General features: G+C 39.6%; 1 protein-coding gene across 2 annotated transcripts; it reads left to right on the forward strand.

Annotated features, from left to right (window-relative positions):
- Window positions 1-815: 815 nt before the first annotated feature.
- elovl1b (ELOVL fatty acid elongase 1b) lies at window positions 816-16,896 on the forward strand. 2 transcript variants are annotated; one of them, XM_044361218.1, is made up of 9 exons: window positions 816-965; window positions 10,558-10,699; window positions 14,506-14,612; window positions 14,695-14,885; window positions 14,979-15,059; window positions 15,152-15,208; window positions 15,301-15,406; window positions 15,730-15,866; window positions 16,068-16,896. In XM_044361218.1, exons 3-9 carry the CDS (start codon window positions 14,543-14,545, stop codon window positions 16,386-16,388), a joined length of 963 nt encoding a protein of 320 aa, XP_044217153.1. In that variant the 5' UTR covers window positions 816-965; window positions 10,558-10,699; window positions 14,506-14,542; the 3' UTR covers window positions 16,389-16,896. The 2 variants fall into 2 exon arrangements, with proteins under 2 accessions (XP_044217153.1, XP_044217154.1); XM_044361219.1 differs by lacking the exon at window positions 10,558-10,699.
- The last annotated feature ends 304 nt before the right edge of the window (window positions 16,897-17,200 follow it).

Raw genomic sequence — 17,200 nt, forward strand, 5'->3', positions numbered from 1 at the left:
AGGTTGCAACACTCGGATTGCATGAAATAACCAGCATCATATCCTTTTTGTATTTAATTTAAAATGTGTTACATAACATACTGAGCACTAAACACATACCTGAGCTGAGGCATGGTTTATATAGCGTGTACTATGTAAAACATCTGGTTTCTGTTGTTTGACAGACGCATAAGGAGACCCTTATCTTTTTTCGGGATCAGTTCTGTCATTCATTGATATTAAACCACAGAATGATGATACTGTTGAGTGAATTATTACCTCTCCTCTCTGAGGAAGATAAAGGCTGTTAAAACAATAGCAGGAAACATGGCAACAGGAAGCTCAGATGTGCTTTCTATCTCATTGTATTATCGTATATATTGCAGATGCAAAGACTAGTTTTAACATGATAATTTAGGTATTTATTATATTTTTTTGTTATATGATATCACCCCACTTACCTGGACTGTTGCATCTTTGCTCTCTCTATAATTGCACTTCAATATGTTATTCGTGACATTTTTCTAGTTGTGTGTTTAATGTCCTCCCTTTCCTAAGGTTAGACTAAATAAACCGTAATAAACTAAAAACTCTATAAATATCACTTTCTTGACAGCATATCTGTGTTCATTTACTATTAGGAGTGTAATAATATAAACCACTATATAACGGCTCCACTCCCTACTCAGAGCTAATTATCACTTTTATTGGGATGAGCGCGCATCAGTAATCAATTCACAGCAGCACGGACCGATTTCGACTCGGCGATGACTGGCATCCGATACAGTCACTTGATTACGTCCATATTGGGCGACCATCTCACAGCAGTGTAGAGATGACTCCACCTTTTTCCAGCTCCATCTCAGGGTTGGGTCAGGAGGAAGATTTAAGCGGAGAGGAAGAGGAAGCGGAGCTAACTTCAAACACGCGCTGAGCCGTATTACCTACCTGCCTTCGACAGTCTCGGCGCGTTTATTTCAGCACAAGTAAGTAACTTCTGAAACTGTTCTTACATAGTTTAACAGTTTGCCAAATGTTGACTTAATACGTCAATGAGGTTTAACTTCAGATGCGTTTATACCTTTTTTGGGAGGGGAGGCGGGGAGAGATGGAGGCGCGCTCTGGTAATTTTTACGCAGCGATATACTCATTCAGGTGTTTTTTTGTTGTCTGTCTATATAAGTAGAATATCTTATACTAATAAAACACTTATTCTAGACTGTAAAATGAGAGTAGGTTTTTTTTTGTTTTTTGTTTTTTTTAAGAGAATTTAAGTAGCCTGAGTCACCCCTCACCTCGTGTCGTGTGCTGTGCCAAAATGTGTCTTCCTTGAAAACGTGTGTTTAGAGATTCAGTTTGCATACTAATTAGGTTAGTTACAGCTCTGTTCGGGCCTTTTATGATCCTGTATCTCATCATTAATTGCACCTGTGCTGCGGACAAAGAGCTCATTGACAGCCAGGCTCCCTCCTCACAGAGAGTATTGTTACTCTGCACTTTGAAGGCAGATGGTCCTGTTGACTGTCCTCTCTTTGTTGATTTATGCTGTCATACATCTGATAAGAGGTGTTTGAGGACATAGCGATACGTGTATTCATGTTCAGTAGGTGTGAATTATAGCAAATGTTGTTCCACCTTTTACTGATCAAAAGTGAAACTTACTGTACCTGCTGGCCAAATATGTTATAACTGTGCCTAACGGTTCATACGGGTCCAATAACTTGTCTCAGACTCTTGACAGCTTCAGTTTGTGGCTTTTTGTTTTACGAGATGGGCACAAATTGGTGACTGAGTCTAAGGAGCCAAGGAGCACATTTAAAGACAGATAGTGTCTGCTGTAGGTATGTTGTTAAGCGCCATTCTACTTCCTGTGGTAAGTCTATGTCCGCATGTTGTTTAGTCTGGGTGGAATCTGTTTTAACTCATGTTGAAACTGAATCCACAAGTGGCAACAAAGTGAGGATGTTTAACATAATGATGACTAATGATTGATTTGGTTTTTCCAAGGGGGCTTACCTTGAAACATGCTTGTTTTCAGCATGAAGAGAACCTGCCAAAGAAGGTATTCGGAGAGGTTATTGAGGTCACCGGCTCAAGAAGGCTGGGTCAGGATTAATATTGTTCATGGTATCTAATTGTTGTCTTCTGACATAATCTCCTATAGGGATGCATCGATCAGCCAATTAATCGATTAGTCGACTGACAGAAAATTTATCAAGCAAGTATTTTGATAATCGAATAATCGTTTATTTGTCAAGCAAAAATGCTAAAAGTTTGCAGGTCGCAGTTTCTAACATGTCAGGATTTTAAGCTTTTCTGAGTCATACATGATCATAAATAGAATATCTTTATGTTTTTGATAAAACAAGACATTTGAAGATGTCGCCATGAGCTTTAAGAAATTAACAGGCATTTATCACTTTTGTCTTATTTTTTCGAGTATTTCATCGACAGATTAATAGTTGCAGCCCTAATCTCGTATCTCAAATCTGCCACAGCATGTAGGCTACGTAGTCCATAACTTTTTTTTTTTTTTAAGATTTTGTTCTAAAACGCTGACTCACTGAACAGAAGTTGAACTTTTATCATGTAAATCTGAATACTTGGGTAAATATTAACACCAACGTTTGATATCAAGATAACGTTCCTGACAAATTCTGTGATCATTTTGTCCTCTGTCCCTATTACTGGATGCAGCAGTGTTAGTAAGGGCTGGGTGACAAAATCAAATGTCACTATATTTTTGACCACATACCTCGATATCGATATATTTCCCAGCCCTTGTTAGTCTTGGCACATTTTTATCATTCTTATTGAAAGACAAAACGGTTTTGAACCACATCTCATTTATGCACTATGGGGCAAGTTTACTGTTGAAGCTAAAAAAGTGAGCATCATCTGAGTCATCATCAAGTCTTGTACTAGCAGGCCCTCATTGATGCTTTTGTTCCCACATGACCGTCTCCTAAGGTGTATGGATCACTGACTCTATGTAGACATGTAAACATTAACGGTCGCTAACAACTGTGTGTGTGTAAGACAAAGGGCCTCAAGGTTAACTGGCCCAGGTGTATTTCTGATAACAATGTAAACAGTAGAGCAGCACTGTGACTGTTAACGCCTCAACGTTGCATGTTATTATCTCTGCATCAGCCTCCAATGTCAACAGTTACTCTGAAGGACTCGCATTTAAGGCAAGAGGAGAACTGATATTAAAAGTCTCTTATCAACATACAATGGAAATGCAGGCTGACTTGGGTGTGTTAAACCAGCACTCAAACTTCACAGTTGACCACAGCCTTCTGTTGGTCGCTCAGTAGCTGTAGTAAAATGTTGGTCATTCACTTTTCCATTACCGCATGCATATTGTATTCCCAGACAGTCTGAAGTTTAAAGGATCCTCATTGAAAACATCATGTTACATTTCAGAGACGAAGCATGTAAGTGTCATTGAAGACTTTTTGACAGTTTATGATCGGGTCTTCTTCAGTGTTCCTCATCATTTCAAGCTTGTGGCTCCATGCTGATGGCCTCTGGCAAACTAAAATGGTCACACTGGATCTGAAAGTTGTCGGTTCACTTGAGACCCATGAAAATTAAGTTTTCATGATTTTTATGTTACAAGATTTATCTACAGAAAGCTTGTAGCAGCTCTGATCTTATAATTTAGCACCGAATTTTCACACTAAGTGGGAGTGAGAGGTTACTATTTGAACAACTTTGACATTCACAACATTTGCCCAAATGAAATGCTGAATGCCAGTTAAGGAGTCAGTTGTAGCATAAATCTCATCTAGTACAACTTTCAGTTCCACCCAAACCCCCACCAACTGTCTTAAATCTGTTCCTCTCACAGAAAGGTTAGACAGGAAGAAGTGTGAAGTTGTCTATTATCATTGACCGCTCAGGCACAGTTTGTCTGGTTGAAAACATTTGCTTTGATGTCATTGGTGGAGGTGTGGGCAGAACTTCAACATTAAACCCACACAGAGCAATCATCTTCACCTATACAGTATCAATTAAAATGCCCCAGTTGCTGTTAAGATTTTGGTTATACCTCCGACATCACTTGCCCAATATAAATCTATGTAAAGAGTATATAGCAAAGAATTCATCAAACTTCTGAACCAGAGAAACTAGACTTGCATTGCTTTCCCATGTACTGTTTTAAAATATTACCAGCTGTATAGTTTTTAGGTTGTTTAAATATGCACTAGTGCAGCTTCTAAATAGCTGTAACGTGGTTTAACTTGTTCTCATGTAAACAGTTCAAGGGTAAAAAGTAAAGTCAGCAGTTTGTGCAGCTTGTGTGGCTACAATGTTTTTTTGTTTTTTTTTCATCAGTGATAATTTGTTTGTTCTTTTCAGATTTAATTATTACTTTTCCTTTTCTGTTTTTGATCTTTAATATCTGCTTGCTTTTTCCCACGTGCTGTTAAACAGCTAGAATTGTAAAACAACTCAATTGCATAGCAGACATTTGCACAACTGGTCATTATTTCTCTCTGTTGCATAAGAGTTGTATCAGAAAATTGCAGTTGAATATTTACTACGGTTTTACATGTTTGAAAGTATCACAGTGGAAGTTCTTGTCATAGTAGCATCTGAGGTATTCTTGAAAGACATGGAGAGTGTCATTCCAGTCGTTGTAAAGTGTTGCGTAATCCCAACCGGTCTGCCAGGTCTGTTTTGCACTTGCCCCATTTATCAAGTCTGAAGTTGTTGATGAGTTTTAGCATGCTCTCCCATCTACAAGGGCACACTCTCGAGTGGGGAAAGGGAAAAAAAAAAAAAAAAAAAAACACTTCTTAGCTAATGGGTGCTAGTGGGAAAAGATAAAATGAAACATGTTATAATTGGACTGGATGTTCTAGCACAGATGTGAAACCAGTAATCAATATGCTGCCTTATGTCACTAACAGATGTGCATCATTCCACCTCGGGAGAAGCACAGTCAAGTGTTCACTGATTTGAAAACATAAACTTGGGAAAAAGTTTATGAACTTTATATCGTCAGAGCAATCCAGTTTCAGGTTGGGTGGTAATAGTATATGTTTGCACTAAATACAAACTTGCGTGTGTGTGTGTGTATGTAGTTTTCTGCAGTTATAGCTCAGATAGTCCACATGTCAAAGTTCTATTAAGTTTAGTTAAGTGATTGCTTGTTTTTGAGCAGGACCCTCCCAACAATCCCTATTACTACTTCCTCTGTGTCTATAGGTTTGCTTGGAAATCTCTCAGATTACCAAGACGGAGGGATAATTAACACATTGCTCAAGTCAGAGCTTGTTACTTTTTGTCTTTCACTATGGTGGAAATCCATAATATTGCAGCTCCGTCTGTTAAACATCAGTGTGCGGACACAGACTGAAGGATGCCACTATGCAAATTCCTTGCGTCACCTGCACCTGCTGAGCTGCAGTTGTTTGAGTTCATTCATTTGGACTCGATGCTCTATTGTTATCTGTGGAAAGTTTCAGAAATCTGAGTCGTCGGTGAGACCTGCAGAGGGGACGGGGAGGGGCGTGAGTAGAATACTGGCAGGTAGGGGCGATACTGCTGCCCCACCACCACCCACCCACCCTTACACAAACACAATGAAGGAGTAGACGGTGTAAACATGTCACTCTCGAGGCAAGTTCAGCGACATTCTTCTGTTCCGGATAACAGTTATTACCATCAGAGTATTTAGTTATTAAAGTCTGTTAAATTGTTTTTAAAACGGATTAACTGTACTAATTAGTTTATCATGGAGACTCAGGTATTTTTTTTTTATTATGTCATAAATCAGCCATGCATCGCTGGAAACCAGCGGGCATATTCATAGCTATGAGGGTTAGGTGGATTGACTGCTCATTGAAATGAAATCCAGATGTTTGACATGCATAAGATGAAACGCTTTCTTATTATGCAATTTACAATTCACCCCCCCTGCTCATGCTTTTTTTTTTCTTTAAAATATTTAGGTGCAACAAAAGGTGCTTTATATAAAAAAAAAAAAAAAAAAAAAAAAAAAAAGTTATAGAGCAGAGATGCAGAATTTATCCTGTTACATTTCTTCTTAAAGAGTGGCACAACAACCAAAATATTTACTAAAAATGGAATAGCTTAGTTATTCAACGGTCTATTGGAAGTTTTGGATGGAAGTTATCGCCACTTCTTTCAGTGTTTTGTGAACCTAATAAGCATACGTTAATGAATAATGTTTTAACTGAGTATTGCGTCACTGCAACAATATTGTATAATACTGGATTTTTGAGGCTGCTTTGATAGTTTAGTCTTAAAATTGGTCAGAAGTGTTTCTCACAAACGCAACACAAATATTTAAAATATGTTTTTAATTTGCTTACTGAACTGTGACAAATCTGATGATGATGCTGTATTAAAGCTGTTAAATAACTAACAAAACTGACAGTGACAGCAGATATATATTCTGAAGTTTTACACTTACTGAAAATTCAGTTATTATAAACAAATAAACCAAAAAACACAAATATTACAAAAGTATTGAACTTAAATCCAGAAAAATAAGGTCAAATATACATAAAATTTTGGCTTATAAAACACTTTGCAGTAATTTCTCTTTGCATGTCTGCCAAAATATTTAAGCTTATATCCACCAGTGATATTAAATCATTAATATATTGTTTTGTGTGCTCGCTCATGTGTCCAACTAGGCAGATGTCTTTGTGTTCACACCCCTCTCAGCCGCACCCTGCTGACGACCCTTACTAGTCCAGACCAGTTTGTATTTTATGTTCCAGCCTTTTTTTAACTTGACCCTGTTTTGTTGAGCAATAGTACCTGAGGCTGAGGCTGGAGTAAACCTTGTATGGCTTCTCCTACTTTTGACAAATATGTCATCATAGCACATACCTAAGCATGTGCTGGACACGTTTTGAATGAGTTATATGATCCAGTAGTTTTTAAAGCTGCCTTCGATGACAAGGCGGCAGGACAAGTTTGGAAGAGATGGAGTTGTAACCAGTGTGGAATGAGACTAGCTTGTTTTGTTTTGTTTCAGTAAAGCTTATTTTATCTTGGTTGTAATCTTGAGACACAGTTTATGTCAGACGTATCTGGACTGAGAAAACATGGGCCTCAGGTGACAGTGTTGTCCCTCTGGGCCAGGAACAGCACTCCGAGTGACTAATGCCTTTGTTTTCTCTCAAGTCAGATTGTCATCCCATTGGCCTGATAGGAATGTGAGTTACTGTTTTTGCCATGTGAGACTAGTAGTCACTTAGCTGATTTTTATCTGTTGTAGCTTTGGCATTCACTCTCTGGTAGAGTACGAAATTCTTCTGGAATGATGGTGCCTCCATTCAAGACTTGGAGTTCACCCTTTTCTGCTGACTTGTTGTGGAACTGTAATAAAAATCTCCTGTGGTAGATGACCATTGCAAAAAAAAAAAAAAACATCTACTGGGCAGAATGTTGTCTGGAACCACCAATAATAAGATATTCATCTTAAGGCCATACCTCAATAATCTGACGTTACAGACCAGATTTAATCCGTGCTCACCTACGTATGCTGCACTGGAGGGTTTCACGTGGCATAGCACGAACTGAGATGTGTACAGCGACAAAGGCCTTGGCAGCAAAGTCAGACTCCTCGCACCAGTGTGAGACATGCTGGTGGATATTCTGGGACACTTGTGCTCACTGCTCTTAATGCATTTGCTGCGCACACTTGAATGTATCCTGAGTTTTCACTCTCTGCAGTATCTCTCATTATACTGCATTGATTTAAGTGTAATTTAATGTTATTAAGCTATAGCAGCTTGCCAAACACACTTTAAATTCACATCCAACAGATGTGACTTGATTCGATGCATTTCAAGTTGAAGTTTATAGATGTGCGATCACTTAGTAGTTGTAATGAATTGACTTGTAATCTAAAATGACAAGATGTATTTAGTTTGGCACAGAGCCCCGGAAACGGGGTGTATCCACGTACAACACGTGTCTAGTCTGGAATTTTACTGACTTGTTCTCCTGAGTGTGTGTAATTGCTTTATAAAATGTGAAAGATTTACACTATTCATACTCTACACTGCTGCTAAAGCCCTATGAAAACTGAAAATTAAGTATTTCTACTTTGTCTTAAAATGTCGTCCATGCAGTGGATGATAAATCAATCAATATTCATATAATGATTAATGAATTCATGCCTCTCTAGATATATTTGTTTAGAAGTTGCTCCATCCTTTTATCTTCCATTTGCAGTTGTTAAGATGAGGAGTTTTGAATGTAAAGTTTGAGAAATTTTGAAGGTATCCATCATCTGGCAAATACATCCAACAATCACAAGGGGAACCAGCAAGTTAACATTCATTTTGTTATACAGTTGCAACGATTAGTCAATTAGTCAATCTACAGAACATTAATCAACAACTATTTTGATAATCGAATAATCTTTGCTGTCAAAAACTTCTGTCTTTGACAGTAAATAGACTTTTACTCAAGTAGAGTTACAACGGGTGAATTACCTGTGCTAGTTAAAAAAAACAAAAAAACAAAAACACTTTTACTTTTTTTACATGACTGCCAATGGTTTGTTTTGGTTTAACTGGTCCTCGTTCAGTCACAGATTGGCAAAGTCTGAATGTGGACAGGTGTGATGACTATCACGTTTCAGAAGTCAACCATATCAGTAGTCACAGAGTTAACTGCTTTTGTAAACCACCATCATTGGCATTTCCGCATCCATCTTTCCTCAGTTTCTGGCATTGCTGCTTATGCAAGGTGGGAATAGGTGTTAGTGTCACAGGGCAAGATGACTATCGTTTTTGAAATGGAGCTGTCAGCAAAGATAGACGAGAACCACGATCTACTTTGTTGTCAGGTGTGTTTCGGTATTTGGGGGAGGGGCTGAAATGGACTGGAGTGTCAGCTCCCCACCCCACCCCCCAATGCCCTCAAGGCCAGTGACGAGTAAAACCAGCCCAGTCAGTCTCAGCTACAATGCAACACTGAGGAGGGCATTTTCAATGACAAGATCACCTACAATCAGTAATTTGAACAGCCAAAATCTTGTTTTATTAACATTATTCACAATATGCTTTTAATAGCATTTAAAGATGTTCTTATTGCTGTTTTTGTTTTTTACTTATAAGCCTTCCAAAGCTACATTTTATGAGCATGGGTTAGCTTTGCAAGGCTAATTTACATCTGTATTGGTCTGCAAGAGTGAACGTTGTCTTGCACATTGATGACAAATCTGTGACTTGATCTTTGAAATTCATGTTTAAGTCATTGTGTGCAGTTTTGATGAGACAGCAGTAGTAGCTACATCCCTATATTCTTATACTTGAAGAAATGATGAATGAAACAACAAGGTTGCCCCATGCATTCTTCCCTGCATCGACCATGTACTTGCTGACAAGACTGAAATTATACTGTGTGCAGAAAAACATAACAACTACCATTACTATCATTATAATTTGTTCCTCTTTCAAACAGTTGGGTGTGACTGTAAGATCAGAGTAAGTGATTTCCTATCAGAGAGAGCGAAACCTCGTTACGTCACACTCGGAAGAATTTTAAGCATTATCGTATGAGTCATGTCTTCCTTAGCGACAATCATTTTTGTCTGCCATTAGCTTCACTATCCAACCTTGAGTAAACACTGACGTTTTATGACCATTTGAGCTTGAGTGTACTTGATGTATTTATAATGATGGCTAGATTTGGGAGTATATGAAGCAAACAAGTTGTAGATCTGGGCCAAATATTGAGCAGAATTTCAATTCTAAACGGTATAATAGCCTACATAAATTGAAATCATATGTATAATTTTGGCTGACAAACCAGAAGGGAGCTGATGTGCTGCAGTTTGAAAGGAACGTACACTTTTGCTCCTGTTTGAGGCATTTTAGTCATGACATTGATTATCTCTCAACACAGAGAGAGAAATGGAAGCTATTTTTTGCTTTATGGGTGTTGGCCGGGTAGAGAGCCAGTGAAGGCGTAACAATGGCCCCCTTCATGATAACAGAGTCGCCACTGATTTCTCGCCCGCTGCCTGTGAATAATATTATCAGCCCACCCCCCGAGAGGACTTGCAGGGCAGAGTCGTGTGTTTGTATGTATTGCCATGGATGGAGGGTGTGTCCAGGAGAGTAAGAGGGTGGGAGGGAGGGGTGGTTGGGGCGGGGGGGGGGGGGAACTCTGACTTATTGAAGTCAGGGCGGTGGTCACAAAGTAGCCAGTCGCATTTTATTTGAGGGTGTTTTTGTAGCGTGGGTATAAATGGGGGCCATCTCTCTCTCACCCCAGTTGTACTCTGTCTTCGACGCTCGCCTTTCACACAGTGCTTTCTCTCTCTCTCTGTCTCTCTCTCTCTGTCTCTCTCTCTCTCTCTGCGCTCTGGCTCGACCTCCTTCCCTCCCTTTCCTTCTCTGAGCTAGTTATTCATCCACTGTATGAGTCAGGGAGGGTGGGGATCTGGAAGACTGCTGTACCAGTCACACTTTGTCAGTTTACTTTCTCATTCCCTTACCCCATCTCTCTCTGTCTCTCTCTTTCTCCTTGTTCTGCTGTTTTTCTCTCTTTTTGCTGCTGCTGCCGCCCCAGCTTGCCTGCCCGCCTGCCTGCCTCCCTCCTGCCTGCCTGCCTGCCTGCCCTTTTTAGTTCAAGGAGAGGCTGTGAAAGACGAATCCACACAGGCACAAACTGGCTTTTGATGATTTAAGGGGAAATTTCTAGTCTCAACAAGGTAAGTTGCTCAATGTTGCACAAAAGGGGAGCTAACTTGTGTGTGTGTGTGTGTGTGTGTGTGTGTGTGTGTGTGTGTGTGTTAAGCCTGCCCACATGTTGAGCAGCTCAGGGTGTTTTTTTTTTTTTTTTTTTCTTTTTTTTTTTTCTTTTTTCCTCAGGGAAGGTCTCTGTTCTTTTGGTATTTGAGGATCCCGGGCTGTTCTGTTTTAAAATGTCCTCTCGTGGCAGTCCTTTTATAACAGATGCTGTACTATGTGTTTGACTAAAGGCTGCTCCGCTGTGATTTTTTTTTTTTTCTTCCTCCTTCTTGCTCCAGTTTGTTCATCATTAACTCCTACCTCGTGAGTGTGAGCTCCCTTTTTCCATCCCTATGATTCATTGACACGGTTCTCATAGGAAATGTTCCCCCTCCCTTTCCACTGTGTTATATCTCCTTGGTAGATGTGAACTAGCCACCTTATTGTCAGGGTTGCCTATAATGAGTGGATGGTTGTGGTGGGACATTAGAAAGAGTTACACCTTTTTTTTGTAGAAGTATTAAACAACTTTATTTTTGTCAAATAGCAAAGGGCTGTAAATCATGTACATTTCTGCTGGGAAGTCACAGAAGTCATTGTCTAAAGGTAGACCGGTTTTTGAGTGGTCATGTGTCTGCAGCTAAATTGCTTCACTCCATCATGGGAAAAATACAACAGACACTTTGTTGGACCCCTCTCACAGTTATGAAGACGTTCCTGTCCTCTTGTTGACTTGCTGCTAATATTGCTGATATAGCTGAACTATGACAAGTGGTGACAAGATTCAGTTAACAACTGGTCCAAATTCTGAGGATGAAACATAGGCCTTTAATTGGTGGAGATTAGAAGCAGTTGGTGGTGTCATTATGTTTGAGCTCATTGCAAACCAGATGCAAGGAGTAGTACAGAGGTGTCAGAGCAGTGAGGTGCAGTAAAACTTATGTTTAGTAGTGAAATGGCTTCATCAGTCGATGGCAGGTTTTGTTGTTTCACCAAGCTGGAATGGAAGGGGCTTCATTTTCAATTTCTTTAAACTTCTATCTTCATCTGGGTCTTCATAGTGTTTTTTTTCTTCTTAGTGTTGTCATGATCAAAAGACTATCCCCCTGACTTGCACATTCAGTTTTACTATTGGTCAGTATTAAAAAGATCCACTCCAGACCGAGTCATATGTTGCATTTTTACTACAGTAGTTCCCACATGAAGTTTTCAGAATCTCCCAAATGACTTCTGAATAATCAAATTTTGCACTGTTCCAGTGTCTGCAACATAATTTGATCAACCCCTGAAAGTGGCACTTAGTGCCATGAAACTGATCTGTTCTCATGTCTAAACTGTCACACTTTAATGCATTACTGACATAATTGGCAGTTAATGGAGAACTTTAGCTTTAAGAACTCCATAAAATTTCCGAACAAATAATGAATTCAAATTTTAGGTGTGATTGGACATCACATTCGAAATTACTGCAATCAAATTATCAACTCAAGGTCACTTTGTTACAATAACATTGGTCCTACCACTAACCTGACCAGATGATCATCTGATCAATTTAACTGTTCAGCATTTTTCCTCAGAACAAGACAGACTCTGCACCTTGATGTTTGCACTCACCACAGACATGATGGTGCTCTTGTTGCAATGTGAGGCGCCTGACCAAATGCCTCATCGTCGGTTCAAAAACAACCACAGCTTTATGTGTAAGAGTTTTCTGAAATGTTATGTATCTGATTTGTTATACAAACAACCACCACCATTTGCACTTCTGGTGATAACACTGAGGCCCGCACATGCACAAAAACACCAGTTTTTTCAGTTCCTCACCAAACGGAAGGAAGTCAGTCAGCTGGGTCGAGTGTGGCTGTCACAAATTGGTGTGGAATGCTGAACTCAATCACCTACAAGCTTAACTAGAAGATTGACCAGAAAGATACTGCAGTGTTTACATAACCCTGTGGTTAACAACTGAAAAACCCTGAGGTGAACAAACTGCAGGGGGTATCTACAAAAGAAAGAAGAATGTTCAGTTTGTGAGATATAATCTGTTTTCATTGTAGCTTTTCATTGTTAAGCCTCTGCCTTTAAACATATTTTGACTTTTAAATGTTAAGAAATTAAGAATAATGAAATTCAGTAAGGTGAATCTAGGTAAAACTCTGTCCTCCTTTTTTATATAAAAATCTAATCATAAATGAGGTTAACATAGGCAGATTAAGGCCAATTGATTTGTTGTGCAAAAAGGACTAAAAACTTTTAAAATTGTGTTTTTTACATCAATTGAAGTTTTCACTGAGGTGGTTGCAGGCTTAAATGCCCTTGAAAAAACACCTCATGTCTGATTTCCTGCATTTCCTTTCAAATTACACTTCCTGTTTGACATCCTGTGATAACTGGAAGCATTTTTATGAAATTTTAAAGCTCAAAGCTCATTGCTGGCAGAATGCCTATCTGTAATTTTCTGTATACTGTGACGTCTCATGAAAAGTATTTGTTTTATACTGTTTTCCCGTTTCTCATAGCAGCAGCTGCATGAGCTTTGCTCCCTACCCTGCACATTGAGCAAGAAATTATTAGCTTTTAATTATATTGGCTTAAGGAGGGCTGTTCTTTAGTCTCAGGGCAGTGAAAACACAGGCAACAAACACAAGCTCCCTCCGGGTCCAGTGCAGTGAGAGGAGACCGCACCCTGCCTGTCCTCTACTTTGTGAATATGCTAGAGTTTACACTTGATATGGTTAAGCCTTTGTAAACACCAAATACCCAGACCTGAAAACTACAGCAACATTCCTGCATGCATGCTGCATGTTATGGCACTTTCCACAGGCAAAACATTGCTTACCATATTTGTAGTTGAACTGATAGAATCAGTTATCCAATAAATGTGGCTACTGTACAACATGGAGGAACTTTGAGGTAGCTGAGGAACTTGTTTCTGCAGTTTGTGTTTTTAGTTCAGTGATGAGGAACTTCCCTTTTACTTTTTTTTTGTTTGTGTTATTTTTTTATTTTTATTTTTATGCCTCCTGTAGGGTCAGTAGACAGGGTATTGTGTCTTAACTTCTGGCTTGACTCCTGTACACAAATAGTGTGCCGCCTCACCGTGGGATGAGGGAAGCCCTCCCAGTTCCCTGTAACCCCTCCTCTCTGATATCAGGCGATGTCTGATGAGTGGTTGGAGCTGGGGCAAACCATCCTGGGATTTTCTTGGTTGGTGTTTGGTTGGGGTGGGATGAGCTCAATAATTGCATTTTAGTCCAGCTAAATGAAGAAATGTCACAATGCACCTCCTTGGAGGCATTTATTGGTCACGGGACGATCACTAGCAAGACACGAGCGACGAATTCAAGGCGTGATAATAATTTATATATTTTTTTTTTTCTACCCTTGAAGGAGATTATTGGTGATTTTCTTTTTAAATCTATTTGCTGTCTAGAAATGGTTAATCACTTTTATAAGCATTAAACTATGCAAACTGCTGTGCATTTAAACTGTTATGCTGCACAATGATATGGTGTGACAGAAGATGAATAAAATTGACAGGAAAGAAGAATGTTACAGTTTAGTCCTTTTTACAGACAAAAGGTCTACACCTGGGCATGAGATGACATGGCTGAGATGTATATCTTTGTTTTTTGGCATACAAGATTGGTCTGAATAGTTCTTGAAATAGTGATTTCCTTTTTGAACTTGTTTTGAAATTCCTGTAATGGGTTTGGTGGAAAGCTTTGGCAAGGTAAAACAAACTATCAGTGCTTTTTTAAGTTGTGTTTTTTTTTTTTTTTTGCAGATAAGTGGGTCACTCACAACAATACAAGACAGCAGACATGCTTCAGGAGATTCAGGCGATTGGCTCACATGCCATGGATATCTATGACTACCTCTTGGCGGGATTGGGTAAGCTATTTTACATAACTAAATACAAAAAGTTCATTTTGTACAATTGTTTGTTTGTAATTTTATTTATTTATTTTTGTAGATCCCAGGCTGAAGGAATATCCACTGATGCAGAGTCCTATTCCAATGACCGCAATATTGCTGTGCTACCTGTTCTTCGTACTGTACCTGGGACCTCGTATAATGGCCAATCGCAAGCCCTTCCAGCTAAAGGAAGCCATGATAGTCTACAACTTCATGCTTGTGGCACTGTCAATATTCATTGTCTATGAAGTAAGAATGTATTGTCTAAAAGATGTATAAAGAATTTACTTTTCTCATATTTTGAACATTTCTGGATGAACTGACTTACTTGTTGTCATTTAGTTCCTTATGTCTGGTTGGGCCACAACCTATACCTGGCGATGTGACCCAATCGATACCTCTGACAGCCCTCAAGCACTTCGAGTAAGTCCACGTATACAATTCTCATAAAATTCTTTACTGTTAATGAATGAACGGTTCTCCTATTAACTCAAGTCTTTTAATCTCCTTGCTAGATGATCCGAGTGGCTTGGCTGTTCTGGTTCTCCAAGATTATCGAGCTCATCGACACAGTAAGTCCAGTCCATTTAACCTGATGCCTTGCTGCACAGCTTGTGTCTTTTAAAGTTTGGCTTAAATAAAAAAAATATCCTCTTTTGGTCAGATCTTCTTCGTTTTGAGGAAAAAGCACGGCCAGATCACCTTCCTGCACATCTTCCACCACTCCTTAATGCCTTGGACCTGGTGGTGGGGAGTTGGTTATGCTCCTGGTGAGTACACATTAACTAAATTTGTCAGAGTTTGAAAATGATTAATGGAGGGGTGAAAGCAGCTGGTGGGTTATAGGATAGTTCCTGCTTACCGATCGTGTACATTTGGACCTGTACAATCAGATATAACAGCCACCCTTTGATTTCTGGTTCAAAAAACCTTGAGCGGGCTAACTGTAACCTACTGTATTGTTTAGTCATAAGAAAATGATTAACCAAGAGTCTTTGAACAAAACCTCAATGGCCTCTTGATTCCTTGCTAGGTCAGAGGGTTTTTGTTTCACTGGTCTGAGTCAGACTAATTTCTGTGATTATTACTCCAGGTGGAATGGGATCCTTCCATGCCATGGTGAATTCTACCGTCCACGTCATCATGTATTTCTACTACGGCCTTGCTGCTGCTGGACCACGCTTCCAGAAGTTTTTGTGGTGGAAGAAATACATGACTGCCATTCAGCTGGTACATATACACACTACTGTCTCACTCTCAGACAACATAAAGTAGCATGAATGAGTTTTTGTCTTAAACTGCTGTGGTCATGTGAGCATGTTCTGTCAAATTCCAAATATAGTGCCTTTGCTCCAAAGGCACAGAGACAAATTGTTGTAAATTTGTTTATATTACATGCTTGAGTGACACTTCCTGGTTTCCTCCCAACAGACCCAGTTTGTCCTGGTGTCTCTTCACGCCACGCAGTATTACTTCATGGACAGCTGCGACTACCAGTTCCCCATGGTTATCCACCTCATCTGGATGTACGGAACCTTCTTCTTCGTGCTGTTCTCCAACTTCTGGGTCCAGGCTTACGTGAAGGGTAAGCGGTTGCCAAAGCAGGACATGAAGCAGTGTCGGAACGGCACAGCGGTGTACACGAATGGCAAACACCACGAGAACGGCAGCAGCATCAAGAATGGATCCACCAACGGCTCTGCTCACCACGAGAACGGCAGCTCTCACATGGGCAAGATGAAGAAGGCCTAGGATCTCTGGAAGGAGACACCCAAGAAGAATGACTCTGTGAACCTGTTAAAACTACTACGGATTCCAAAGATAATTTTGGCTGTTTCTTTTCCTGCTTTTAGTTTTATATGCAAAACGGGGGGAAATGACGTGGTCGATGATTTTCACAGTTGGTTTGTTTGTTTCTTTGAGATGGGGAACATCTATGGAGCACAATGTATGAAGAGAAGATGTTTTTACCTAAACGTTATCTTCACTGATGTTGCAAACAACCTCCTAGTTCAGTATCACATCACACTGGTGGCCTTTCACCCCACTTACCTCACTACTTATCTGACCCCCATGTCGTCATGGCCCCCCCTGTGGACAGATGACTGTACAGTTTCTATCAAACTTGAAAATACTTTTTGTAAATAGTTTTACAACACACACAAAAAAAGAACTAATTGTATTGGTATGCTCTAGACTTTCTAAATTGTGTATTTAAAATTAAAATGCCAATAAATTCCATTTTAATTATCTTGTTATACATTTTGTGTGTCAGTATTTTGTGTATGTGTGTGCACATTTACACAAAGCCCAGTTGCTTCGGTGAGTAAATAGCTGAAAGGTTTTCAGTTGTAGTTGTCATGTCTTGAGGAAGACTGACATTGTGTTGTGTTGCAACAAAGAAGGAAAGTATTTGCTTTGCTTGCTTGTGCCTCTTGACTTGACTATCCCAAGAATGTGGAGCAAGTAGGAGGTAAACAAGAGACCCATTCTGCTTTGTTTAAAGATTCAGTAAGCAGCATAGAGAAGGCATCCTGCAGACCGGATCCACACCCACCCAACTC

The sequence above is a fragment of the Thunnus albacares genome, chromosome 9 (assembly GCF_914725855.1).
Source record: "Thunnus albacares chromosome 9, fThuAlb1.1, whole genome shotgun sequence".
NCBI classification, from domain to species: domain Eukaryota; kingdom Metazoa; phylum Chordata; class Actinopteri; order Scombriformes; family Scombridae; genus Thunnus; species Thunnus albacares.

Bases quoted from the DNA above. Each gene is read 5' to 3' on its own strand.
- elovl1b (XM_044361218.1), top strand. From the start codon at position 14,543: ATGCTTCAGGAGATTCAGGCGATTGGCTCACATGCCATGGATATCTAT. The intron at 14,613-14,694 runs GTAAGCTATTTT...TTATTTTTGTAG, and splicing joins CTACCTCTTGGCGGGATTGG to ATCCCAGGCTGAAGGAATAT. The intron at 14,886-14,978 runs GTAAGAATGTAT...GTTGTCATTTAG, and splicing joins CAATATTCATTGTCTATGAA to TTCCTTATGTCTGGTTGGGC.